General features: G+C 44.6%; 1 protein-coding gene across 4 annotated transcripts in view; it reads left to right on the top strand.

Moving 5' to 3' along the window:
• The window catches only part of tenm2 (teneurin transmembrane protein 2), a 107,509-nt gene that overhangs the window by 47,191 nt on the left and 38,718 nt on the right, over positions 1-21,600 (top strand). For all 4 annotated transcript variants that reach the window (XM_034597698.1, XM_034597697.1, XM_034597700.1 and 1 more), the window contains 2 exons: positions 2,851-3,082; positions 11,373-11,611. In XM_034597698.1, the coding sequence (XP_034453589.1) occupies positions 2,851-3,082; positions 11,373-11,611 (471 nt within the window). The remainder of the gene's footprint in view (positions 1-2,850; positions 3,083-11,372; positions 11,612-21,600) is intronic.

Here is a 21,600-nt window from a genome sequence, read left to right as displayed (position 1 = left end):
TAAAGCAGTTATATGTGCACCATGTTTTTAACAATAACAAGGCATTTGCACATTAATAATATTAGATAAATATTGATCCAATGAAGATGCGTCACATTTCAGTTTAGTGAACATGACAACGCTGGTGGCCCCAGAGTGCTATATGAAGAGAGTAAATAAATAGAATCACTGGCAATGTATTTATCAGGATTTACATTTTTCTGACATTATCTGGGGACATGTAATAGAATTTGCTGCTAGATTAAAGATAATAGGATTTCCATATTTTTCTATGAAGGGAAATGTGAAATATTTTTATTACAAAATGAAGCAGATGTGAGTCTGTGAAACAGTGGAGGACATGACTGAGTCCCTGTGTAACAGCGTAGTAGCTAGATTGCTGAACAGTGCACCCTTTCCCCAGAGGTGCCCACACACAGCTGCACTGGTTCATGGAAAACTAGGGCTATATAACTACATATTCCTCTTCCATACAAGGTGTGCCATATATTATTCAGCTGAATTTGAATGAAAAAAACTCTTCAATATTTATAGCTGGAAAGTGAACAAAGGCAAAAGGCTTGCATTTTTGTTCGCAGATTTAAACATAGCAGACAGCGGGATTGTGTGTGAACATGGGGGCGCCTGAATTCATTTTTTGAATCACTCCGGCTGTGTACATGCCTGCATGTGTTCGTGCAAAGCTTGCTTCCCCCCCCCCCTTATATGGCTCTGTGTAGTGTGTATCATGCTCGAGCTAGATAAAAGTGCTTATGCAGATGCGGTGCAGTAGGAGCTATTTCACATATAAAGGGACATTGTTGGGAGGAGAAGTCAAGTAAAATGTATTTTTAAAATGCTTTTAACACACACGGTTTATCTCAAAGTGCTTACATCTCGGCGAAGGACACAAACAAAATGTAAATAAAACCAAGATGAAAGAGAGGGAAACAATCCTCGAGAAGAAATGATACAAGGGAGGAGGAGGAGGACGAGAAAGAAATGTCTCTGCATACTTTAATATCAATTTCCACTCCGCATGTATGGTGTTAGACTTTGGCTTTTCTTGCAGGTGTTTGACTGCATGTATGTTTGCATATGCAAGTGTGTGTGTCTGTGTGTGTGTGTGCGTGCGTGCAGGCCTGTGTGTCTGTTTCTCCCAAGAGCATCTTTGCATGTGCAAACAGATGTTTTGTGTCTCTCCCGAGCAGCAGAGGTCAGGCCCCCTCCATCTTTCTCTCGTCTCCTTCCCATCTTCCCCTGTTCTCTTCTTTCACAAGCATCTGTTCTTCTCGGCCGCGTGGGTGACACCTGCGCCCCAGCGGCAGCTCGGTGGAATCAGGTCACCTTACAAACTGGTCGCCATTATAGCTGGAGTTGTAAGGGAGCACGCTGCCCCCTGTCTGATCTAAACACCCCATCCTTGAGAGGGGGGATGAGAAAGAGGGATATTTAGTTAGCATGCAAGGACACAAAGTGCTACACACACATTTTATGCCTGGACAATGTAGCTGCTATGTGCAAATATGCTTGATTTTGACTGTGTGCGTGTGTTTGTGAGTAAAATTTGTATCATTTATGCCTCCTAGGAATGTTTTGACTGACAAATATCAGAGCAAACAGGAGAATGCGAAGCAGCCTCTCGCCTCTCCTCTTCTCACTCGCTGTATCTTTTCGTGTATAATTCAAAAAGGAGCCGACAAATGGAGGACGAGTGTGATCGCGCAGCTTTTACAAAGCAGTTGCTTTTGTTCTCTTCACCCCAGCACGTATGTGGGCATATGGGCGCTTACTCCATCCTTTGATCAGGACGAGGAAGGCAATGTGCAAACAAACACAATCATTGTTATGTATTCCGCGCTTAGATGTGTAAAATAATGATGAAAGTGTATTGTGTAGTGCTGTCAAATGAAATCAAAAAGCCAACAGTTTTGTAGAGCCAGGATTCAAAGCCAAATGTAACATCAATGAGTCGGTGTGTTTTGTCATAACATCAACATGGTGATTCAGTCGGCTTTAGAGTAAAGGTGTGGACAGTTTGTCAGGACATGTGAGGTTATTATTTCTTTTTTATTAAACATGTGCTTTTTGATCAGCTGTGTATTGAGGACATGCACCTGTCACAGAGAGTATGTTAATGCACAAGAAGTGATGCAACTTTGTCAAGCTCTCCCATACTGCATCGTATGTGGTTTATTGATTTTTCCTCTAGGAACCCACACACACACACACACACACACACACACACTCACACTCACACACCCTATATCAGACTCAGAAAGAGAGAGAGAGAGTTGGAAAGGTGATGTGTGAATGGGTGTTCTTGTCACCCAGGTTTGTTTTTTAGCGCTCTCACTCAGCAGTCCATTAGCTCAGTGTTGGAGCGGCTGGTATTGGATTCTAGCTGACATGTTCTCCCAAGTCTAGGAGCAAGCAGGCTGTGCTGAGTGCTCTAATATTCCATTCTTTCTCCCTCACGCACGCACACACACACACACACGCACACACATACAGTTATAGCTGTGAACAAGAAAACAGGAAACTAAGAGTGAACGTGAAAGAGGGACAGCAATGGAGAATCTGGCTAAAAATACGGACGAAACAGAAAATGTGAACCGAAATGGGAAAGTGGGATCATCAGATTTCATGATTTCACATATGACACCCACTCTGAAAAAAATGATTGCTGACTCAAAAGTAGCAGATGAAAGAATGTTGATGAAGTTATACTGTGAAATAAACCTAAATTATCCACAAGCCTAACGTGTCTCTTCTACTTTTAAGCGTTGTGGAATGAATCTCGAAAAAGAATCTTGAAAAGAAAGTGTGGCTCTTAAATGGCTCTCTTGCTCTCATTTTTTTTTCTTCCAGGGGCTGCCAACCACCACAGTCAGTCCACACTACGGCCTCCACTGCCCCCTCCGCACAACCACCACACCTTATCCCACCAGTCTGCCAACAGCCTGAACAGAAACACGCTGAGAGGGGGCCGCAACCCCATTCATGCACCTGCTCCGGGCACTGGAGATGGGCCGACCACCCCTGAGTCAGTCCAGCTACAAGACAGCTGGGTGCTCAACAGTAACGTCCCGCTGGAGACCAGGTAAGAGGGAAATGTGTTTCCTTTTCATTCCTCCCTGTTCTTACAGTTGACAGGTTTTACCTGATGCTGATGTCTGGAGGCACTTACAGTACGCACAGCAGTGGACTAATCAATAGGAAGGAATTGAAAGGTCAGAGCCACGCTGCTTCAACATCATTCCTGTGAGCACACTGATGGTGTCAGAGAGGAATGCAAGGAGAGGCAATATGAGCGAAGAAGATGTTGCCCCGATGCTATGTAAAAATTGCCAACTCACTCACAAAGAAGCCAGTTACTATAGTAACCGAGGAACAAATCAATGTTTGTTTTAAGTAGCAAAAAACATAATTGTGTCCCTGGTCACACCAAAAATTTGCAAACATGTATTCACATGTCCTTTCAAAATACAAGGTGCTGTTCCAGGAATAACATAGGAACCATAGGTGGCATGTTTTCATTCTGAAGGAAATTGATCGAGGTGTCAAAAGTTTTCCATCATAATAATAATAATAATCAGCTTTATTTGTATAGCACCGTTTATACAAGACATGCAGCTCAAACTGCTTTACATACAATATAGATCAAAATAAAAACGTGCTCATATTACATTTAAAAGAAAAGGAAATAAAAATAAATAAATAAAATAACATTTAAAAAATGCATAAAAACACAGAAGAAAGAAAGTGATTAAAATTATAAAAGCACAGGAGTGTGGGAAAGTGCAAGATCTAGTTAATAGTCTAGTTAGGTAAACTCTACATCAAAGTTCCACACATAACTTTGATTGCACAAGTGAATCCTCATTATATTTAATAATTTCACTGTAATTAACTGTCTTTTTTTTGATATTTTTCTCTAATTAATGCTGGTTTGACCGGGCTCTTAGTCATCTTATTTGTTAATTTACACCCACCACATATGATGTTTTTTTTACATCCAATAAACGGTATTCTTTTTATTAGAGATTTTATGAATTTCATATTAATTCAAGGCCATGACTCGTATCATGAACGTCCTGGATCAGGAGTATAGAGTTATGAAACATGATTTGTTCAACTGATTTGTGTCAGCATTTTTTTAGCACACCGTGTCATTTGTTGTGGATTCATCTAATAGACAAAAGCTACACTTTTCAGTTCACTGAGCAAACATAATACTGCCGAATATCATGCAAACAGTGTCACTGAGCATCTCCTGTCCATCATTCTCAGCAAATATATGAGCCTCCTAACCAAAAATAAAATTGCTCTCAGCCACTGATTTACAAAAGTGCACTCATGGAATGCTTTCTCTACCTCGTCTTCAAGCATGACACTTAGAAAAAGCTGCCATGTGTCAAAGTTATTATGCGTGCGTCCTGGAGTGAGGGAGCAGGAAATACAAACCATTTCACACAACCTACACTTTCTCTTTTGCCGGTACACAAAGAACATTTACCAGGCCAACAGAGCATTCATGCAGGGTATTACTATTCATGAGGCATGCAGTGTGAGAGACACTGCCTACATGCATGCTAGCATGCACACGCTCACTCTGTGAGCATTTACTCTGCAAGCTGTAGTTGTGTTTCTCCTGCTGGGCGCTGGGGCTTCCAGCTCTGACAGTCCCGGATAAGCTCCCCAGAGTGACAGCCCTGTGCAGTATTTATGAGGCCTGGCCATGTTTAATTCAGCCCCACTGATCTCAACCTGTGCTTATGCATGGCACCGGTATGTAAGATAGGTTAGAGGAAATGTGGTGTTAAATTTCCACGAGTAATTGCTTATCTAGACCTGTGTTGCCATGGTGACACATGTGCCGTAATGCGAGAGGAGATTTTTGGGACTTCTGTTGTTGCAAATGATGCTGAAAATACATTTATAAATCCTCTTCCCATAGACTGTGTTGCCACACACACACACACACACACACACACACACACACACACAGAGTAACTCGCACTATTTTGCCCTCTGCGGTGCCAGTATTTGGTTGTGTTCAGGTGGTGGGGTTGCGCATGGCTCAGAGCCTGTTGCAGTGAATGAAGCCCAGAGCAGCACACAGACTTTCCAGCACCACCCTCCAGCCCAGATTGGACCCTCCTCTCTGGTCCTTGATGGCAGAGACTGGGTGGGCTGGCTGGAGCTACTGGAGCTTGTGACTGGGTTGGAGCCAGGCAGGCAGAGCCAGAGAGTCACACCATTGCGCTGGCAAGGGTCATCCTCCATCTCATTATAACCGGCAGCTAGGAGATGATGAGCACACGTGTGCATGTTAGGGAGGGAGTGTGGTTGTGTACATTTGTGTGTATGTTTGCATCCAAGCGTGTGTGATCTTTATGACTGTGACTGCTCCCCACTGTAATCATATGTAAATCTTGGCATTTGTTGTCCAGTCGTTACAGTAAATGTGTGTGTGCACATGTGTGTGTGTTCTGGCTTGACCCAATAGTGTGACATTGCTGAGAGGATGAAGATTGATCACCTAAGAACACCCCAGGGCTTGGATGACTGGCAGAGAAAGAGAGAGACAGAAACAGACGAGAGGGGGGGTTTGATATAGCAGAGAAATATAACACAGGAGAGCAAGAGAAGGGGGAAATGGAAAGGAATGGTTTACGGTAGAGGAGGGAGAGATAAAGAGGGAGAGAGGGAGAGGAATGGAGAGAGGTGGTGATTGAAGGAGATTGTTTTGTGTGGAGTGTGTGTGAGAGAAGATAGAAAAGCAGAGGAGGGAGATTGGGCCCCGTAGAACATGGATACATTTACCAGTGTGAGATAAATGACTTTAGATGGCTGGTGCCACTCAGTGTCTGCGTGTGCTCGTGTGTGTGCCTGTGCAAGAAACTGAGGGAGAGTGGGGAAAAAAATGCATTTCTCTGTGTGCATGCGAGGGCACATGTGTTCACATGTGTTTTGGGACTTTACGAGAAAGCACCTGATTTCCAATCGGTCCCTGGGAGCCTCCTAGCTACCTGATGCCAGTTTCAATCTCTCTGTGTGATCTCAGGACATTCCCCTGCAACCCCTGCTCGCTCTGCTGTGGGCCACAACTCTAGCAGAGAAATAAGATCACTGGGAGGGCCGCAGCATCTCAATTTATCTGGAAGGTGCCGTGGAGGGTGGGGAGGCGCGGTGTGGGTACCTTGGGTTACTTTCAAATGCATTACTGCGGGGACACATTAGAGGATGCTACATGTGGAAACCACAGGGGGGTGAAAAAGAACAAGACAGAGCAGTGAGAAAAGATGTATGCACAAGAACCAATGTGATATGCATATGAGAACTATGTAATATCATGCATGGTTTATTAATGACATGATCTTGCATTCATACGGTATGTACTGCAAACATGAAATCTAATACCCAAATTATTATGCAGAACCACTACTCTGCTACCCTAAATAACCTCTCTTTTCTGCTTTGAAATTGTAACCACTAATAAAATGCTGACTTTGCCTCGTTTGGTCCGAGGAGTAGTTGGATCTGAGCAAGCAAAAAAAAAATGTTTACACCCCGAATAAATGGAAGGCATAGTTCAGCTCATAAAGATGGAAGACATGACTGCCCCTCAAAACTGAAGCCAAAGAATCTCGATCTCATGATTTTTTTTTTTAGCAGCTGGCTCAGGCCGTCAATGCATCTGCTCTTCTCTGTTGCTCTTCAGACCCAAACTGACTATCATATTTATTTTGTTATAAATAATCCAGGTATTTCCTATTTCCTAATGTCATGTTTGACAGCTGAGACTCACAATTGATCTGCGGCGTGTATCCGCAGGACCTCGCTAGCGCGGCTCCATCCACGATCCCTCCTGCGCAGACTGTAGCTCCTACAGACAAGTAGGCGGTGTTTGTATCACGGATATTTTGACTTTATTAGTAGGAGGAAGTGGCGACGCGTCCTCCATCTTTATAAACAGTCTATGAGTCAAGTCCACAGTGAACCAAACCAACCCAACTCAGCTTTAGTTGATTCTCAAATGTGTGTGGGAAGTGAACATTTCCCCAACTCCTACCTCCTGTCCAGGCAAAGTCACTGATCATCAAGTTTAGCTGGATAACAGTGTGATTATGAACTTTAAACTGACTTTAATTCAATACAGACTCTAATTGTTGAAACGATTCCAACCAAAATAACTTCTGCTGACGTCCCAACATGCTGCTCTGATTCATTACTTTGTAGCGAGCATGCAATGTGATCAATCAATCACTTAACGCTGCGTTGAATCAGACAGAGCCTGACACATCTCATCTATTTGATGATGGCTTAAACAGTCGCCTCACTCGTGAATGTGTGGCTTTTGCCGTGTGATGTACCACAACTGCTTAATAAGCCTAATATTACATTTAATTAAACTATGATTAGCAGAGACATTTTTTATTCAGGTAAGTTGGGCCAACTCCACTATAAAACACTGTGGAAAAATCCTGGAACACGTATAAATATCAATTAAATGTCATGTAAAAGATGAGAAGGGTCTTATCCCCCGAAATCACAATCAAAAATGTTTTCACTTACTGCTCATCATATTTGGTTCTAAAACAGTTTGGTTTTTATCTACTGTTGTTTTAATATATTCACCTTTGGACACCTGTTACCACCTCAAAGCAACATTTCCTCTAATATCTAGAATCTTAATATGTGCAACATCTCAGGTTTTTTTTTCCCCTTAGAAAGAAATCAAACCACTGAGTTCTTTATTTGATGCCTTCTATTGTTCTTGCCTTTTACAAACATCATGCAGGCTCCAAATGTTTCCATGTTTTTCTTCAAAGCAACACTCGGCAAACAAATGCCCATTATACTGCATCCATCTGCCGATTATTGTTTCCCAGCTATTGTAGCACAGAAGAATTCTCCTGAGCGTCCTCAGCTCCCGGAGCCCTTTGTTTCATCCGCAGATCTGACCGTTTTCCAGTCAGCACCCCATACAGAGCCGACCTCTGTTAATTGTTCCCTCTACCTGTGATGATGATTCTCAGAGTGCTATCCTAAGCAGCCACATGTTTACGGGAGATGAGAAAATGAAGGATTTGTGCACGTGCGCTTCCAAAAGTGTGTGCGCGTGTGCTCGCATTCGCTCAAGGGGAATGCGAGCTTTGACTTCCTGCTAATTACCCAGCATGCTCTCTGTTCTGTGGTTAATTGTCCAGGCCCTCTCCTATCTCAATGGGGAACAGGGGTTGGAATGAAGTGAAAACACATCCTCCCTTCCTCTCTCTGTCTCTCCTCTAATCTGCGGCTTCCTTCTCCATCATTCTCCCGTCCGTCCCTTATGTCACTTGCTCCCTCTATGAGGATGCAAATTAAATGTTTGGTACACTAACATACAGGGCAATCTCGTCAAAGAGAGCCCACATCATTTTTTATTTTTTCCGCACGGGTGGTCGCCTCTGTCTGAATGTGTGCAAATGTGTGTCAGTGTGTGAGTTAGTGCCCGCTCGTGGATGCATGACAGTGAGGTAGCAATGGTGAGATGTGGTGGTGGGGGTGCTGCTGGCAGCTCAAGAGTAGAAGGGGGTGAGTGTGTGTCCCTGTCAGTTCTCTCTAATTATGTGAGACGTTTCCATGCTGGACCACTGTCAAAAAAAACATAATATTCACACACACACACACACACACACACACACACATATACTGAGACACACATCCAAGCAAACACACACACAACCCAGCCTAATGATACAGAGTTGTGATTGCCGGCTGCCTGCTATGATAGAACCCCTCCATAGTCCTCCGCAACATAAATCAATGTCAATTACCTCCCCAGAGCACATTAGACACTCTCCATTCCTAGTCGTAATTAGTATGGCCCGTAGACATATTCCCATCCCACACCAAGCTCGCTGTGGAGCCTCTGCACACAAACAACAAAGCCAGGCCCTGAAATGCATTCAAATGCATACCAGCACAACAGATCGCATACATTGTGATGCGCTGAATGCAAGTCATTCACCAGCTCACCCTGCGTTTGCACACACACACACGTGCACGCATTAGGGGCATTGAAATTAATTACCGCTGGCCTTGCCATCACAGGGTGCGTCAACGGCTGTGAAAATGAGTAGAAGCAGAGACACATGCTGGCTGACCTTGGGCTCTGTGTTTGTGCCGATACACATGCAAGCCATGCATTTGAAAGCGTGTAGCTTTATGCATGCATATTAAAATTGATGGCTGTGACAGTGAGAGCGCGGTATTTTTAGACAATAACCTCATATTTCTTCGCGTGGCATCTCCGCGCGCTCTTTCACCCTCTATCCATCTTCTTTTTTTTCTCGTCTCTTCTCTTTCTCCTGTTTTGCTTGGTGTCACACGGCGAACCTGACAGGTAAAGGGGGAGGAAGGAGGAGAGAAAAGGAAAGAAAAAGAAGAAGACTCAAGCAGGATACCAATCCAACAATCGGTGGCATAAGATGATGAGAGAAAACAAGAGGAGAGACAGAGCAGAGACTGGCTGAATAATTGATAAAGAGCGGAACGGCGCTCCCAAACCAAATCTTTATGCTCTGAGCACATCACCTGTTTTCAGCAACTGTTTGCTGGTGAGCAGACGCATGTACAGACATGCTGTCATGAAGCAGCAGTTATTAGACACATCAAAGGGACCGTAGACTGTACAGCACAGGGGATTTATTTAAACAGAAATCATCAGAGGCAGCTACAGCAGCAGGTTAGAACTGGTCACACTAGTCTGGTGGGAAGAGAAGAGACAGCAGGCCCTGCGTACACACTTGAACGCACCTGTTTATGTTACTAGCCTTTACTAGACTGAGAACTCCGACATAGGTGATTCACATATCTGGGACTCGAGGACTCAAACCTTGAATCACATTAGACTGTGTTTTACCTCCCTTGACAAAGAAAAGACTAGTAACTCAACTTAGACCTCAACACCAATGACCCCTGTTTTTGTGACTTTTGCATTTTCATTTAGAATAATTTGCTATCCTATAAATGAATTATTAATATGGGACCTGGACTTAACTAGAGTCTTACCCTCACGATTTGAGCTATAGTCAACAGTGCCCTACCTCTCAGTAGTTCATTCGATAAAGCTAATATGACACTCAAATTGCAACTTTGACTTTTCTTTTACCATCACCACGTTACTTACTCAGTTGAGTGATATTGTCAATGTCATAAAATGTAATCCAAACTATATCTGTTTTAAACATCCATCATAATCAATAGAATGAGTTATTATTACATTTTTCCCCAACTTTATTTAACTACTACTACTACTACTACTACTACCGATAATGCTCACTTTCAGTTGTCTCAAAATAAATTGGTTACGATAATCTTGCCAAACAGCTTGTTTACTACCTGTTTCATTGTCTGAGCCTATGCCCTTGTCCTCCAACTGCTTTTTGAGAGTAGCAGAAAAATGTCCTCTATTTGCAGACATGTCTTTTTTCCCAAGGTCAGATACTCACAAAGATATAGTGCCAGAGCATCCACCCTCACAAACATGCAAACAATTAACTCCCACAATTCCCAACATTCTCTGATCTGTGAGCTTTTTTTTCTGTCATATCACCTGGAGTGTGTTCAGGGGCAGTGTGTCTCATGAAAGATGTCACAAAAGTGTCATAAAATGTAGTGCAGTGTTTCATTTTCTCACTGTGGCAGCAATGTTCCTCCAAAGTCAGACCAGATAAGGAATCTGATAGTTGGAGTGAATGAATAAAGACATGATTACAGAGAGGATATGTTGAATAACAGGAATACGTGCAGCACAAATGAATGTAGAAGGAATGGTGTGACAGTAGGGTGAAGAAAAATGAGAACACGGGAAATGGGTAGAGGAGGGAGGGAGAGCGGCAAAGACGGCGCATTGGGTGAGCAGGTGCAGTGGTAGCAGAGGATAATGGGTAATATGAGCAAAGAGATGATGGTTCAAAACCCATCTTTTATCCTCTTTCTGAGCTCTGACCCCACTGTAGCAATGAAGACAGGAAACGGGGGATGGCATTGATCCTCCGCAGCCGCTGAGAGCAGAAACGAGGCACATCATAAGTGGGGTGAATGGAGTGGGGAAAAACGAGTGTAGGGAAGGTGAAGGTTAAAAAGAGACCTTAGACTGGAGCTGGGGACACAATCAGTCCAACGATGTTCAAACCCATATGGCACAAAGGGTTCATCAGAAATAAATATTGGACAGAAGCCGGCACATATGTGACCCTGTCATCTGGACCTTGACGGGATGTCAGATTGGTGTGTCCCCTCCATGTTTACCGTCCTGAACAGAATCGACTAAAATCAAAACACATTTTCTTTGCCCTTAAAATGACATTTTCTCTCCCTTGTTTTTTTTCCCCCCTCAGGCACTTCTTGTTCAAAACGTCGTCCGGGACCACCCCTCTCTTCAGTAGCTCCTCCCCCGGGTACCCTCTGACCTCGGGAACGGTGTATTCTCCGCCCCCTCGCCTGCTCCCCAGAAACACCTTCTCCCGCTCAGCCTTCAAGCTAAAGAAGCCGTCCAAGTACTGCAGCTGGAAGTGTGCCGCGGTGACAGCCATCGCAGCTGCTGCCCTGCTGGCCATCCTACTGTCCTACTTCATCAGTAAGTGCTCAAGTATTTTTCATCCAGAGGATTAATTACATTTCATATGTTTCAATTCGGTATCTTATCCAGAGGAATTACATAATAAACATTTTTAAAAGTTATTTTCGAAGATTAATTAAGACAACAGAATAACCTTTGGTTTAACACATGCTCAGTAAAACATATCTTTTATTTCTAGATTTTTTTTAGCTTTGTTCAGTACTGATCCACAATACATGAACTTTTCTCTTGGTTGTATTCATCCGACACCAGAACAAATGAGTGTAAAGCTGAAACGGCCAGTTATTAACACTAGGGATTTGAGTACTGTTTATTTCTTGTGTTTACTCATCGAGTTCAGTCGCGCTCTGTGCACAGAGCACAGTCTCATGTGCAACCTGAGCAACAGGCACACAAAGAGATTTACAGCGACATTAATAATTGTATAGATATTATAGCGGGCCACTATCCCACTGATGCGGCAGCCCATCAGGATTTGTACCAGTGCTCCTGACGCCCAGTCTGACTCAGAAGCCTGGAGCCCAGCACCTATTGCTTAGCTGTTCAAGCTGAACAAAGCTAAAAAATGTCGTCACAAACAAAGCATCATTAATTTAGATTTAATAATCAGAGCATTCACGGTAATCACTCAAAATCCGTAGGTGGAGGCACGTAGAAACAGCTGTTCATGCCTTGCAGCTCCCTCTCTCCCATTGACTATCCCTGCACCTCCCTGTTGTTACCCTTCTGTCTGTGGATTACCTACAACAGGGTACAAATGGAACTGGGGCCAAAAGTTCTATTTACAACCACGAAAAGCAAGCAGGCAAAGGAAGCAGACTAATGACATGTTCTGTCAGTCTATTGATCTCCTCCTCTCTGTTTAGCAGGCTGCACAGCGCTGCACCTACACACAACAAACAGTGCTCCACACACTCCAGGCGACTCTGCGTGACATGAGTGCCTGATCTCTCCCCGAATGTATCTGAATGTATTTACAGATTTTGATAGAGAAGAAGGAGGGGCCGCATCTAATCAAATAGGCGCCAGCCCCAATCTGGGAGGTCCCGGATCCTGTTCCGGCAAAGACCTGGTACAAATTGAGCCCTGCTCGAGGCGAGAGCTTTGTCAATGTAGGCTTGAGCAGCACGGTCAAAATCTGACTCAGCAGGAGCTCCGGCCTCCACTATGTAAACAGCCAGTCGAACAGACATGAGGATACATTAACCGCAGGGGCTGTTTCAGTGAGCAGGTATCATTCAGGGTAGGAATCCTAACAGACCCAGCAGGGGAGAGGATGTTTTTCACTGATCTGAAGCCAACGAGCAATAGTTAAACTCAAAGGGATGGCAGACACTCAGAGGAGAGCACTTACTGAGCACCTCAGGAAGAGACTCTGATGGCTGTCGACTGGTAGATCTGTGGGAAGAGAGGGAGAGAGAGCCTCGCTCCGAGTGTGTGGGAGTGGGTGTGTGGGTGTTGATTTTATTCCTTTTGACCTCGCTCACCGGACAAGAGAACACAGACGTGTGTGTCTGTGTGTGTATGTGTAAGACAGAGGGAGAGAGAGAGAGAGAGACGAGGGAGACAATAAAAAGAGAAAGGACGTATATACTGTGCAGTGTGTGTGTGTGTGTGGAGGGGGGGGGGGGGGGTGTCAGAGAGAGAGAGAGGGGGCAGATGTGTCACTGAGCCCTTGATTAGCCTCTTACCCCAGAGACCAAAGTCAACAGATGGGGGATCTTAAAAAAATTGTGCCATCAGCAGTAAGAACAACTCCCTCATTGCCTCTACATACATTATTAATATAATTTTACATTATTTATTTTAAATATATATATATATTTTTTTATTTCATCTACCTCAGCATCCATCCATCCATCCATATTGCTGTTTGGATTGATGCACCTCTGGATGCGTCCAAATGTGCACTCAAGTCTGTGCCTGTGTGCACATGTCCTCCTTTGGCCTGCCCTTGAGAGTGCTGCGTGTCCTCCAGAGCAGATCAAGGCCCCTTGCCTAGGGCGCAGAGACAGATACACCCTCTCCTGAGCTTCAGACAGTCACACTGTAGTGGACAGCCACATATGGAGCTACGAAACCAGCGTGAGGAGGGGGAAGGAAGGCCACAACTCCCACAAAGTTCACAAACCTCCCCAAAGATACTTGAGGGCAGGGACAAACAATTCTCTGTTTTATCCATCTTTTTATTTTATTTGGTGCATATAGAGCTCACTGGGGCATTGTTGACACATATACTTGTTTTTGTTAGAACATCCCTACATTAATTATCTGTAGGCCTACTGCTTATCCTTTGGGGGCCACAGGGGCTGGAGTCAATCCCAGGTTACATAGGGTGAGAGGCACCCTGGACAGGTTGCCAGCTTATCGCAGGGCCAACATCATATTTTTTTTAAATTTTTGTCTTTTATTTAAAGAAACACAAAAATACAAAAAATTACACAAACACAAAATACACAAATAATTTAGAATGAAGAAAAATACAAAACCTTCCCCAGGATCCCAGCCACCGAACCCGACAGAGCATCACTGCTAAAGGTTCATTAAAAGTAAATACCAAGCTTTTAAAACTGATTCCTTCGCTTCATGGACTCAAGCAGTCGACAACTCAAATACCTGTTTGCATCAAAATTGTCAGGTATACACAGGTTTTTTAAACACCGGTAAACCTACTAAAAAAAAACTAAGCTGCTCTAACCTCACTGTCTTGCCAAATTAGCATGTGCACAAGGGTGTCACGTTTCACTGCCGATTGCACCTGAGCTGATAATGCCCTGTCTACTGAAGAGTCATTTGACTTGGGACAAATTGCCGATTGTATCCATTCCCATTGCAGACAAAAGCCAGATGTTATTGGGGTTTTTTGACCAGTGGAAAAAGGGCTTGAGTACACAATGTCCACACAGTCTACACACAGCTCGTCTGTTTCAAAAATTGGTAACTTTGGTTTGTTTGCAATATCAAGAAATTAAGTATACATATACTGTTTGCATGCTTCTCCAAGTGCCCTGTGACTATTCTGTATTATGTTGCATTTTATTAATGAAATTCAGTGACTGTAGAACAAAGGTTGCTTAAACATTTTCTTTAAGCTCCATTTTCTGTACGTTTAGTGTTTTTAATATACCGCTGGTCAGCACTTTACTGCCGAGCTTAATCGTCCCGCTGGCTGTAATTCAGTAAGCCGAACAAGGCTGAAATGATACTTTATTGTTATTATCACTTTTTGCTAACTGCCGGGTCCCGGTTTAATCTGCTGTGAGGAAATGTGTTGCTCTGGTTTGTTGCCTGTGCTGAACAGAGCTGTAGCAGTGCTGCCAAGCCTGAAACCCTTGTGTTTACCTAGCTTTTTGTAGCGTTAATCGTGCAGCGAGTTTCAGTCGGTAGAGCTCGCCACTCATGGGGGGGTTAGGTGGGTTTGTGGTACCGTGTTTGTGCGTTATGTGTGTGAGAAATAGAGCCCTGCGCTCACTGGAGGGACTGTGCCGAGCACCCAGAGCCATGCAGCGTGAAGAGGACCCCTCCGAGGCGACCGCCCAGGAGCCCACTCATAAATTACACTGGGACACATGTGCCTGAGCAGCACTTTTCTTTTTTGTGTGTGAGCATGCGTGTGTGTGCGTGAGTGCTTCTTCCCTTACATCGACCAATGCAACGTATGCGAGTGCAATGTGTGTCTGATTGTGTGGCTTTGAGGGCAGTTTGGCCTTCAACTGACTTATTTTTCCTTTCTTATTTTTCAAGACCATAAATATAGCTTCAGAAACTCCTCTACAAGTTTCCGGCAGCACACAAACACTTGTACACACACTGAGAACTTTTTACAAAGACAGCACTTAGCATGCTTCAGGGGTATGGTAGACAATGTCCCTTTGAAGCAATATTCACTATGTGTGGCTGTAAGAATGAAGCCATGAGAATGAGATAAACACAAACACATAAATGCAGAGAAACACATCTGTGCGCCTGAACATTCCTGCACCTATATATGTGTGTTCGCACAAGTTTGAGAGCATTTACTTGTTTGTGAGGACAGACAGCATTTTTGCATAAAAGCTCCCAACTCCAGCGGAGTATGGCCTCCTCTTTACGTGTGAAGGAATGACTGAACGGATGGAGGGAGGAGGATAAACGAGAGTGCTTGTTCTTCATTCCCCGGGCGTCTTGTTTGCTTGCTCCGCATGGAGCACCAGAGCCAAAGGAGAGGTGGTTGCTAGGATACAGGTGAACGGTTGGCATACAGGAGGGAGGACGGGTCCGTCATTGTGAGCGGCAACCTGGAGAGTGCGAGATAGAGGGGAGGCAAAGGGAGAGCAAGAAGAGAAATGGGTGGAATAGAGTCAGGGCAGAAGAGGGCAAAGGGGGGAAAAGGGAGATGCGTCACTGTCGGCATGTAGACGGAACATAAAGGGAAGAGGGAAAGGAGGATAGATTACGGGACAGACGGAGGAGAGGAAGGCTGAGCCTGATATGTCACTGTCAGCCCCAAATGGGGGGAGGGGAGGAGGGGGTGACAGGGAGGGAGGAGCAGGAGTGACAAGACAGCCAGGTGTGGAGAGGAGAAACCGAGGGGGATGCAGAGAAAGAGGAGAGATGAAGGAGAGCGCGGCCTCCTGAGGTTCTGTCACCTGGAATAACTCTGGGACTAATGTCTCCTAATTGATCACAGCGAGCAGGGAACAGAGGGAGTGTGACAGAGAGAGGAGAGGAGGCAGTGGCTGTGGAGGACAAGAACAGGGGGATGATGACATAAGTAGTCAGAAAGGATAAAAAAAAGAGAAGAAGACGGAAGCTTTCGCGGACAGACCGCGGCGAGAGAGAGGGAGAAAAGGAACAGAGGAAGAGATGCATTGCAGTCGAGGGAATACACAGATGAAAGATCGAGGACATGTCAGACTACTCGTGTCTAGTGTTTTCACATGTGCACAGTCCCACCCACACACACACACACAGGCCCAGGTGTGCCCTTCATTGCAATGAGCAAACTTGCTAGCGGGCGCTTGTGTCACCTTTGCAGGGGTGTTTCGCGTGAATGTGTGTGCGTGCGTGATGGCTGAATTTGTCAGGCACAGTGGCATACTCCACATGGTATTGTCACCACTGATGAATGAGAGCGCACACACGCACTCACATGCGCGCACACAGACATTCGCAGTGTATTTTTAGTCTACTCCCAGCTCCCCTTCCTCTGGATTAAAATGACCCACACACACATGCAAACACGCACACACACACACACTGTCATCGAGTGTGACCTTCATGCCTCTAGACCGACCACTTTCCATCCATCACTGCTGTCTCACTGTTCCAGACTGATCACAATCGCTTACTGCCCGCTCTTCCCGCTTATAAGTTCCTTGCTTGAGTCGTATCACTGCTACCTTACATAATAACATGTTAATGATTATATTATAGTCTGAAATGATCTATAGCTTCAATATTTTCTGTCAAATTCTTATCAAAGTGGTGTAAATTTCTGTCATTCATTAGAATCTATAGATTTCTACAGATTTCTACTCACTTTTCAAACAACACTCTTCATACTTGCTGCTAAATCACACACAAGAATTTGTTCACCAAGTCCCCTCAAAGTCAATCAAGCCACACCAAATTTCAAATACTCATAGATATCAGTTCCCTAAATTTGCCTAGTTTTTTCCATTAAGAACCATGAAATATTCTCTGAGAAACTAATGAAAATGTTGAAAAACACCCTACATTGCAATGTGGATAATAAACTCTTGAATCTTGAATCTGGATCGCTCTTGAATCTGCTTACCACGTCCTATTTGGGGTTATTTGTATTAACTTGGAAGGAAGTCTGCTTCTACATCTTTCTAACGCGTGCAAAACACTATAATTAGAGATATTAATGTGTGAAATGTGGATCAAATATACTGTCTTTTTAAACACTAACATGAAACACATACTGTCTGACATAATGACGCAAGCCTCAAACTCAGGTACATGAGGGCAGACTGCAATAGCAGGATTGATAAAGGTCAGGAAAATAGATGTTATGTCTTTTTTCCAGTCTTACTAATCATCTGTGGACCACTCCCTGGGGGGTTGCCGACCTCAAGTTTGGGAACCACTGCCTTAGTAATTGCTTGTAGTTTTAGAGACTGAAGAGAAAATTCAAATGAGATGCTAATTATACGACAAAAATTCTTTTGTGGTAATTTTCCTCCCTCCGAGACTTTTTAAGTTAGAAAAAAACAAGAGTAGTGAGCCCTTGAGTATTGGGCCTGCCTGGTGAACTTGTGTCGGACTCGCAGGTATCACAATGTGGCTGCTTTCCAAACCCCAACACCTTGACCCCAAAGTCCCCTCACACTCTGCATGTGGCTTCCCTTCTGCTGATGCAAGCTGGAACAGCCAGAGGTCAGAATGTGTCGCTCAAGCCAGTGTGTATGTGTTCGTATAGGCTGGTGTCTGCAGGGGTGCAGAGGTGAGGGCACGGTTGGGCATATGGTGAATGCAGGAAGCTGGGACATAAGGCTCAGACGTGAAGCGTGTTCTCTGTAGCAGCAGGGCCTGTCGTAATGATAAAGGTTAGGATCTTACCACACGCTGCAAGTCCAGGAAAAGAGCAGGGTATGGCCAGGACCGGGCAAAGGGTGCTATACCATCTGCAGCAGAGGGATAAATGGGTCGTATGCACTGGTCAGGTAATACAAAGCAGGGGGCACACATGGTCGTCCAGAATGTGGTGCTTACATCAATGTTCTTCCTTTGACTTCCTGTTAGTGTACCTGACATCTCAGGACGTGCTTGGGAGCTAATATTCCATGCTTTGACGTGTGCATTCATCCATTATCTGCAGCCTCACTGACGTCATCACTCTTGGTTCATATTGCCCACATTAGCCTGCATGGGCTCATTCCATTTATTTACTTCCTCATTCATTTATTCATTAGCACAGGTCTTATCGGGGCCCAATCGTTAGTCCAATTAGGCCCATGGTGCTTCACTAGTCCTGAAACAGGAGATGGATGAAGGTGGAGTGAAAGAAATCGCTGTCCTCTCACCTCCTCCTCTCTGTCTCTCATTTTCTCTCTGACTCTTGTCCTCCACAGCATAGGCTACTCCACAGCATAGGCTACTCTTTCTCCGTCCTTCCCCCCCCACCCTCACTCGTTCTCTCTCGGCCTCTGATCTGCGATAAGATAGCATAGCTCCTCATATCCTGTTTCTAATACAGATCGATGAGAGGGAGAAGGACCGAGGTAGGAGGGGATGAGATGAGGTAGAGTGGGTTGATGTGAAGGAGAGAAGGAGGTGGGAGGGAGGGAGGAGACGGGTGGGGGGGTCAGGGTAGAGATATCTGAAGAGGAAATGAGGATTCAGAAAGGAGGACATCACTCAGATGCACATCTCTTTTCATTTAGCCCATCACACGCACGCACGCACGCACTCGCGCTCACACACACGGCTACATCTGCGTCGTCTCCGTCTCAATATTTCAGTGCCAATAAGAAAGCCATTTCGCTGCGTGATTGAGTGAGTTGGCGCGTCTCTCCACCTAAGACACTGTTTTTTGCAGGTACCAGAGCCGAGAGCAACTCGCATAACCTTTTGTGTTGCAGTCAATTACAGTTCAGTTGCATCAGCTGGGTGAGGAGGTCCCAACGGGGGTTGCGATGTGTGAGCCCGCGTGCGTGCTTGTTGTTAATACCATGCAATTTTAAGCATGCATATGCCGACACACACACACACACACACACACACAAACACACACACACACACACACACACACACACACACACACAGAGGCAGACAAATTGTCTCTCTTAGAGTATATGACCCCCAAGGGCAGTAGCCAACCGCCGCCCCCGTCCCTCTGTCTGAGACTCTAAATGATCTCAGCAAGCAGCGCCTTCAAACTTAGCAGAGAGAGATAAGGCTGCTTTATTTATAGACTACATAAGTACATATTGTGTGATAAATTCTAAGAAATATCCCTAATGGCCTGAATATTGAAAAACCTGAGGCAGCGCACTGTTTTTCCCTCAGTCACACCAACATTAGCACTGCACCCGTCGAGATAGAGCGGAAGGTGCGAGCGATTCTGAAAGACACGGCGAGGGTGCGTTTTTTTTCCTCAGGTGTGTTCCTCATGTGTTTGTTTTGAGCAACAAAATGTTTACTGGCCTTTTAAATGAGGGCCTCGGAGATAGCGGCGGGAAGGGGGGGAGACAGAAAGGTAGAGCGGCAGGGAAAAGGCTTCCTAAACCAATTAGCAGCTGGGCCAAGGATTGGGGGGCTGGTCTCAGCCACAATTACCACCCTAATTGAGGTCAGAGTTGTTAATTTAGTGGTGAATTAGAACAGTTAATATGCATTTATCAGGATGGCCAGGGGAGACGGCAGAGAAAAGTGTGTGTGTGTGTGTGTGTGTGTGTGTGTGTGTGTGTGTGTGTGTGTGTGTGTGTGTGTGTGTGTGTGTGTGTGTGTGTGTGTGTGTGTGTGTGTGTGTGTGTGTGTGTGTGTGTGTACACACTTGTTCTCTGTGTGGCTTTAGTTGAAGCGCAAGAGATTACATACAAAAACGTGAGAGAGGGCCATTCTCTGCCTTTGGTGCAATTAGGAGCGGTGCAATTGGTTCAATGGGAGATGCTGCAATTTAAATAGGCAATGATAAGGTTGAGTTGAGACAGAAAAGGGCGAGAGACTTAGGGACGTAGAGGAAGGAAGAGAGAGAGAGGTGGGGGGAACAGTTGGAACATGTTCCAGAGAACAGAATGATGATAATACAATATTTTCCAGTCAGGGGACACTCAGTGCACGGCCTGCCACAAAGTCACCTTTCTGCCTCTCATGCAGAAGTCCATTAACACCCTTTAACTCTGAGATGTATAAATATTTCTCTAAACACACACATGTGCGTTGTATTTCTGTCCGATTGCCCGTGTTGCGAGCCACTTACTGTCACAGGATGAATCACGGCCATCTTTTCTCACCCAGCCCAGTCAATGAATACAGGGCCAGACATCCCTTAAATCTCTCCTCCTCTCTTCCTCATTTCATCCGTTGGGGCCCTTATTCATCTCTTCTTCCCTTCTGTGCAACATCAAGTGTAGCCTGTTTTCCCTGCTCTACTTCTTTTTTTTTTAAATCCTCTGGGGATTTTTATACGTTTTTTAATATTCTCTCAGTTCTCGTTGTCCTCCAGTATTATCTCTGTTCCTCCCCTCCCCCTCGTCTCGAGCCCCTCGAGCTCCTGGCCATTGCCCCCATCTCCCGTCCTCTCTTTGTCCATCAGTCCTTCCTTCCTCTCTTTTTTTTGTCACATGATCTCGTGTGACAATGCTGTTTCAGATACTGTCTTTTGCAGTCGATACTGGCAGGCACTTTGCCTCTCTGAATTATGTATTGAGATTACATAAAAAACCTCATGAAGCAACTGATCTATTTTTAATCCAACTCGTTTGCTTGTTAAACCTGCTTCTCTGTGATCTTTCTGTGTGCGCGTACATGCATATTTGTGTGGTTGTGTGTGTGTGTGTGTGTGTGGAGGTGTGTGATAAATGAACATGAGTGAGACGACAGATTAAAAAGGAAAACACAGCCTGAGACCGACTACCTCTCCTGTTCTTCCGTCGTCTGTCAGTTGAGTTCAATACGGATAGGCTTTATTAGCATTGCATTCAGTAAAGCCTTCCCATGCAGCCTGAAAACAGTAATTACAGCAATTATGATCCGAAAGGAAAATGCTGAGAATTATGGCAACACAAAGCTAAATACATCAATTTCAGTAGTTTCATTTGGGATAAAATTACACCCTAACAAAGTTAGAAGTTTTGTTGAAATGAGGGATGGTGCTTGTACAGAGAATGGTAACAAGTGTTTCTCTCTTTGTCTTATTTTTCGCTCTGTCTCCCTCGTTCTGTGTCGGTGCTGCAAAGAAACCTGTTGACAAAGTAACTGGGTTTAATGCTCCTGTCGCAGAGGAGGAAGAGTGCCATCTATTGGTCAGACTTTCA

Source organism: Hippoglossus hippoglossus, chromosome 10 (assembly GCF_009819705.1).
Source record: "Hippoglossus hippoglossus isolate fHipHip1 chromosome 10, fHipHip1.pri, whole genome shotgun sequence".
Lineage (NCBI taxonomy): Eukaryota > Metazoa > Chordata > Actinopteri > Pleuronectiformes > Pleuronectidae > Hippoglossus > Hippoglossus hippoglossus.
Note: the sequence above shows the minus strand (reverse complement) of the source record. Positions and strands in the feature narration are given on the sequence as shown.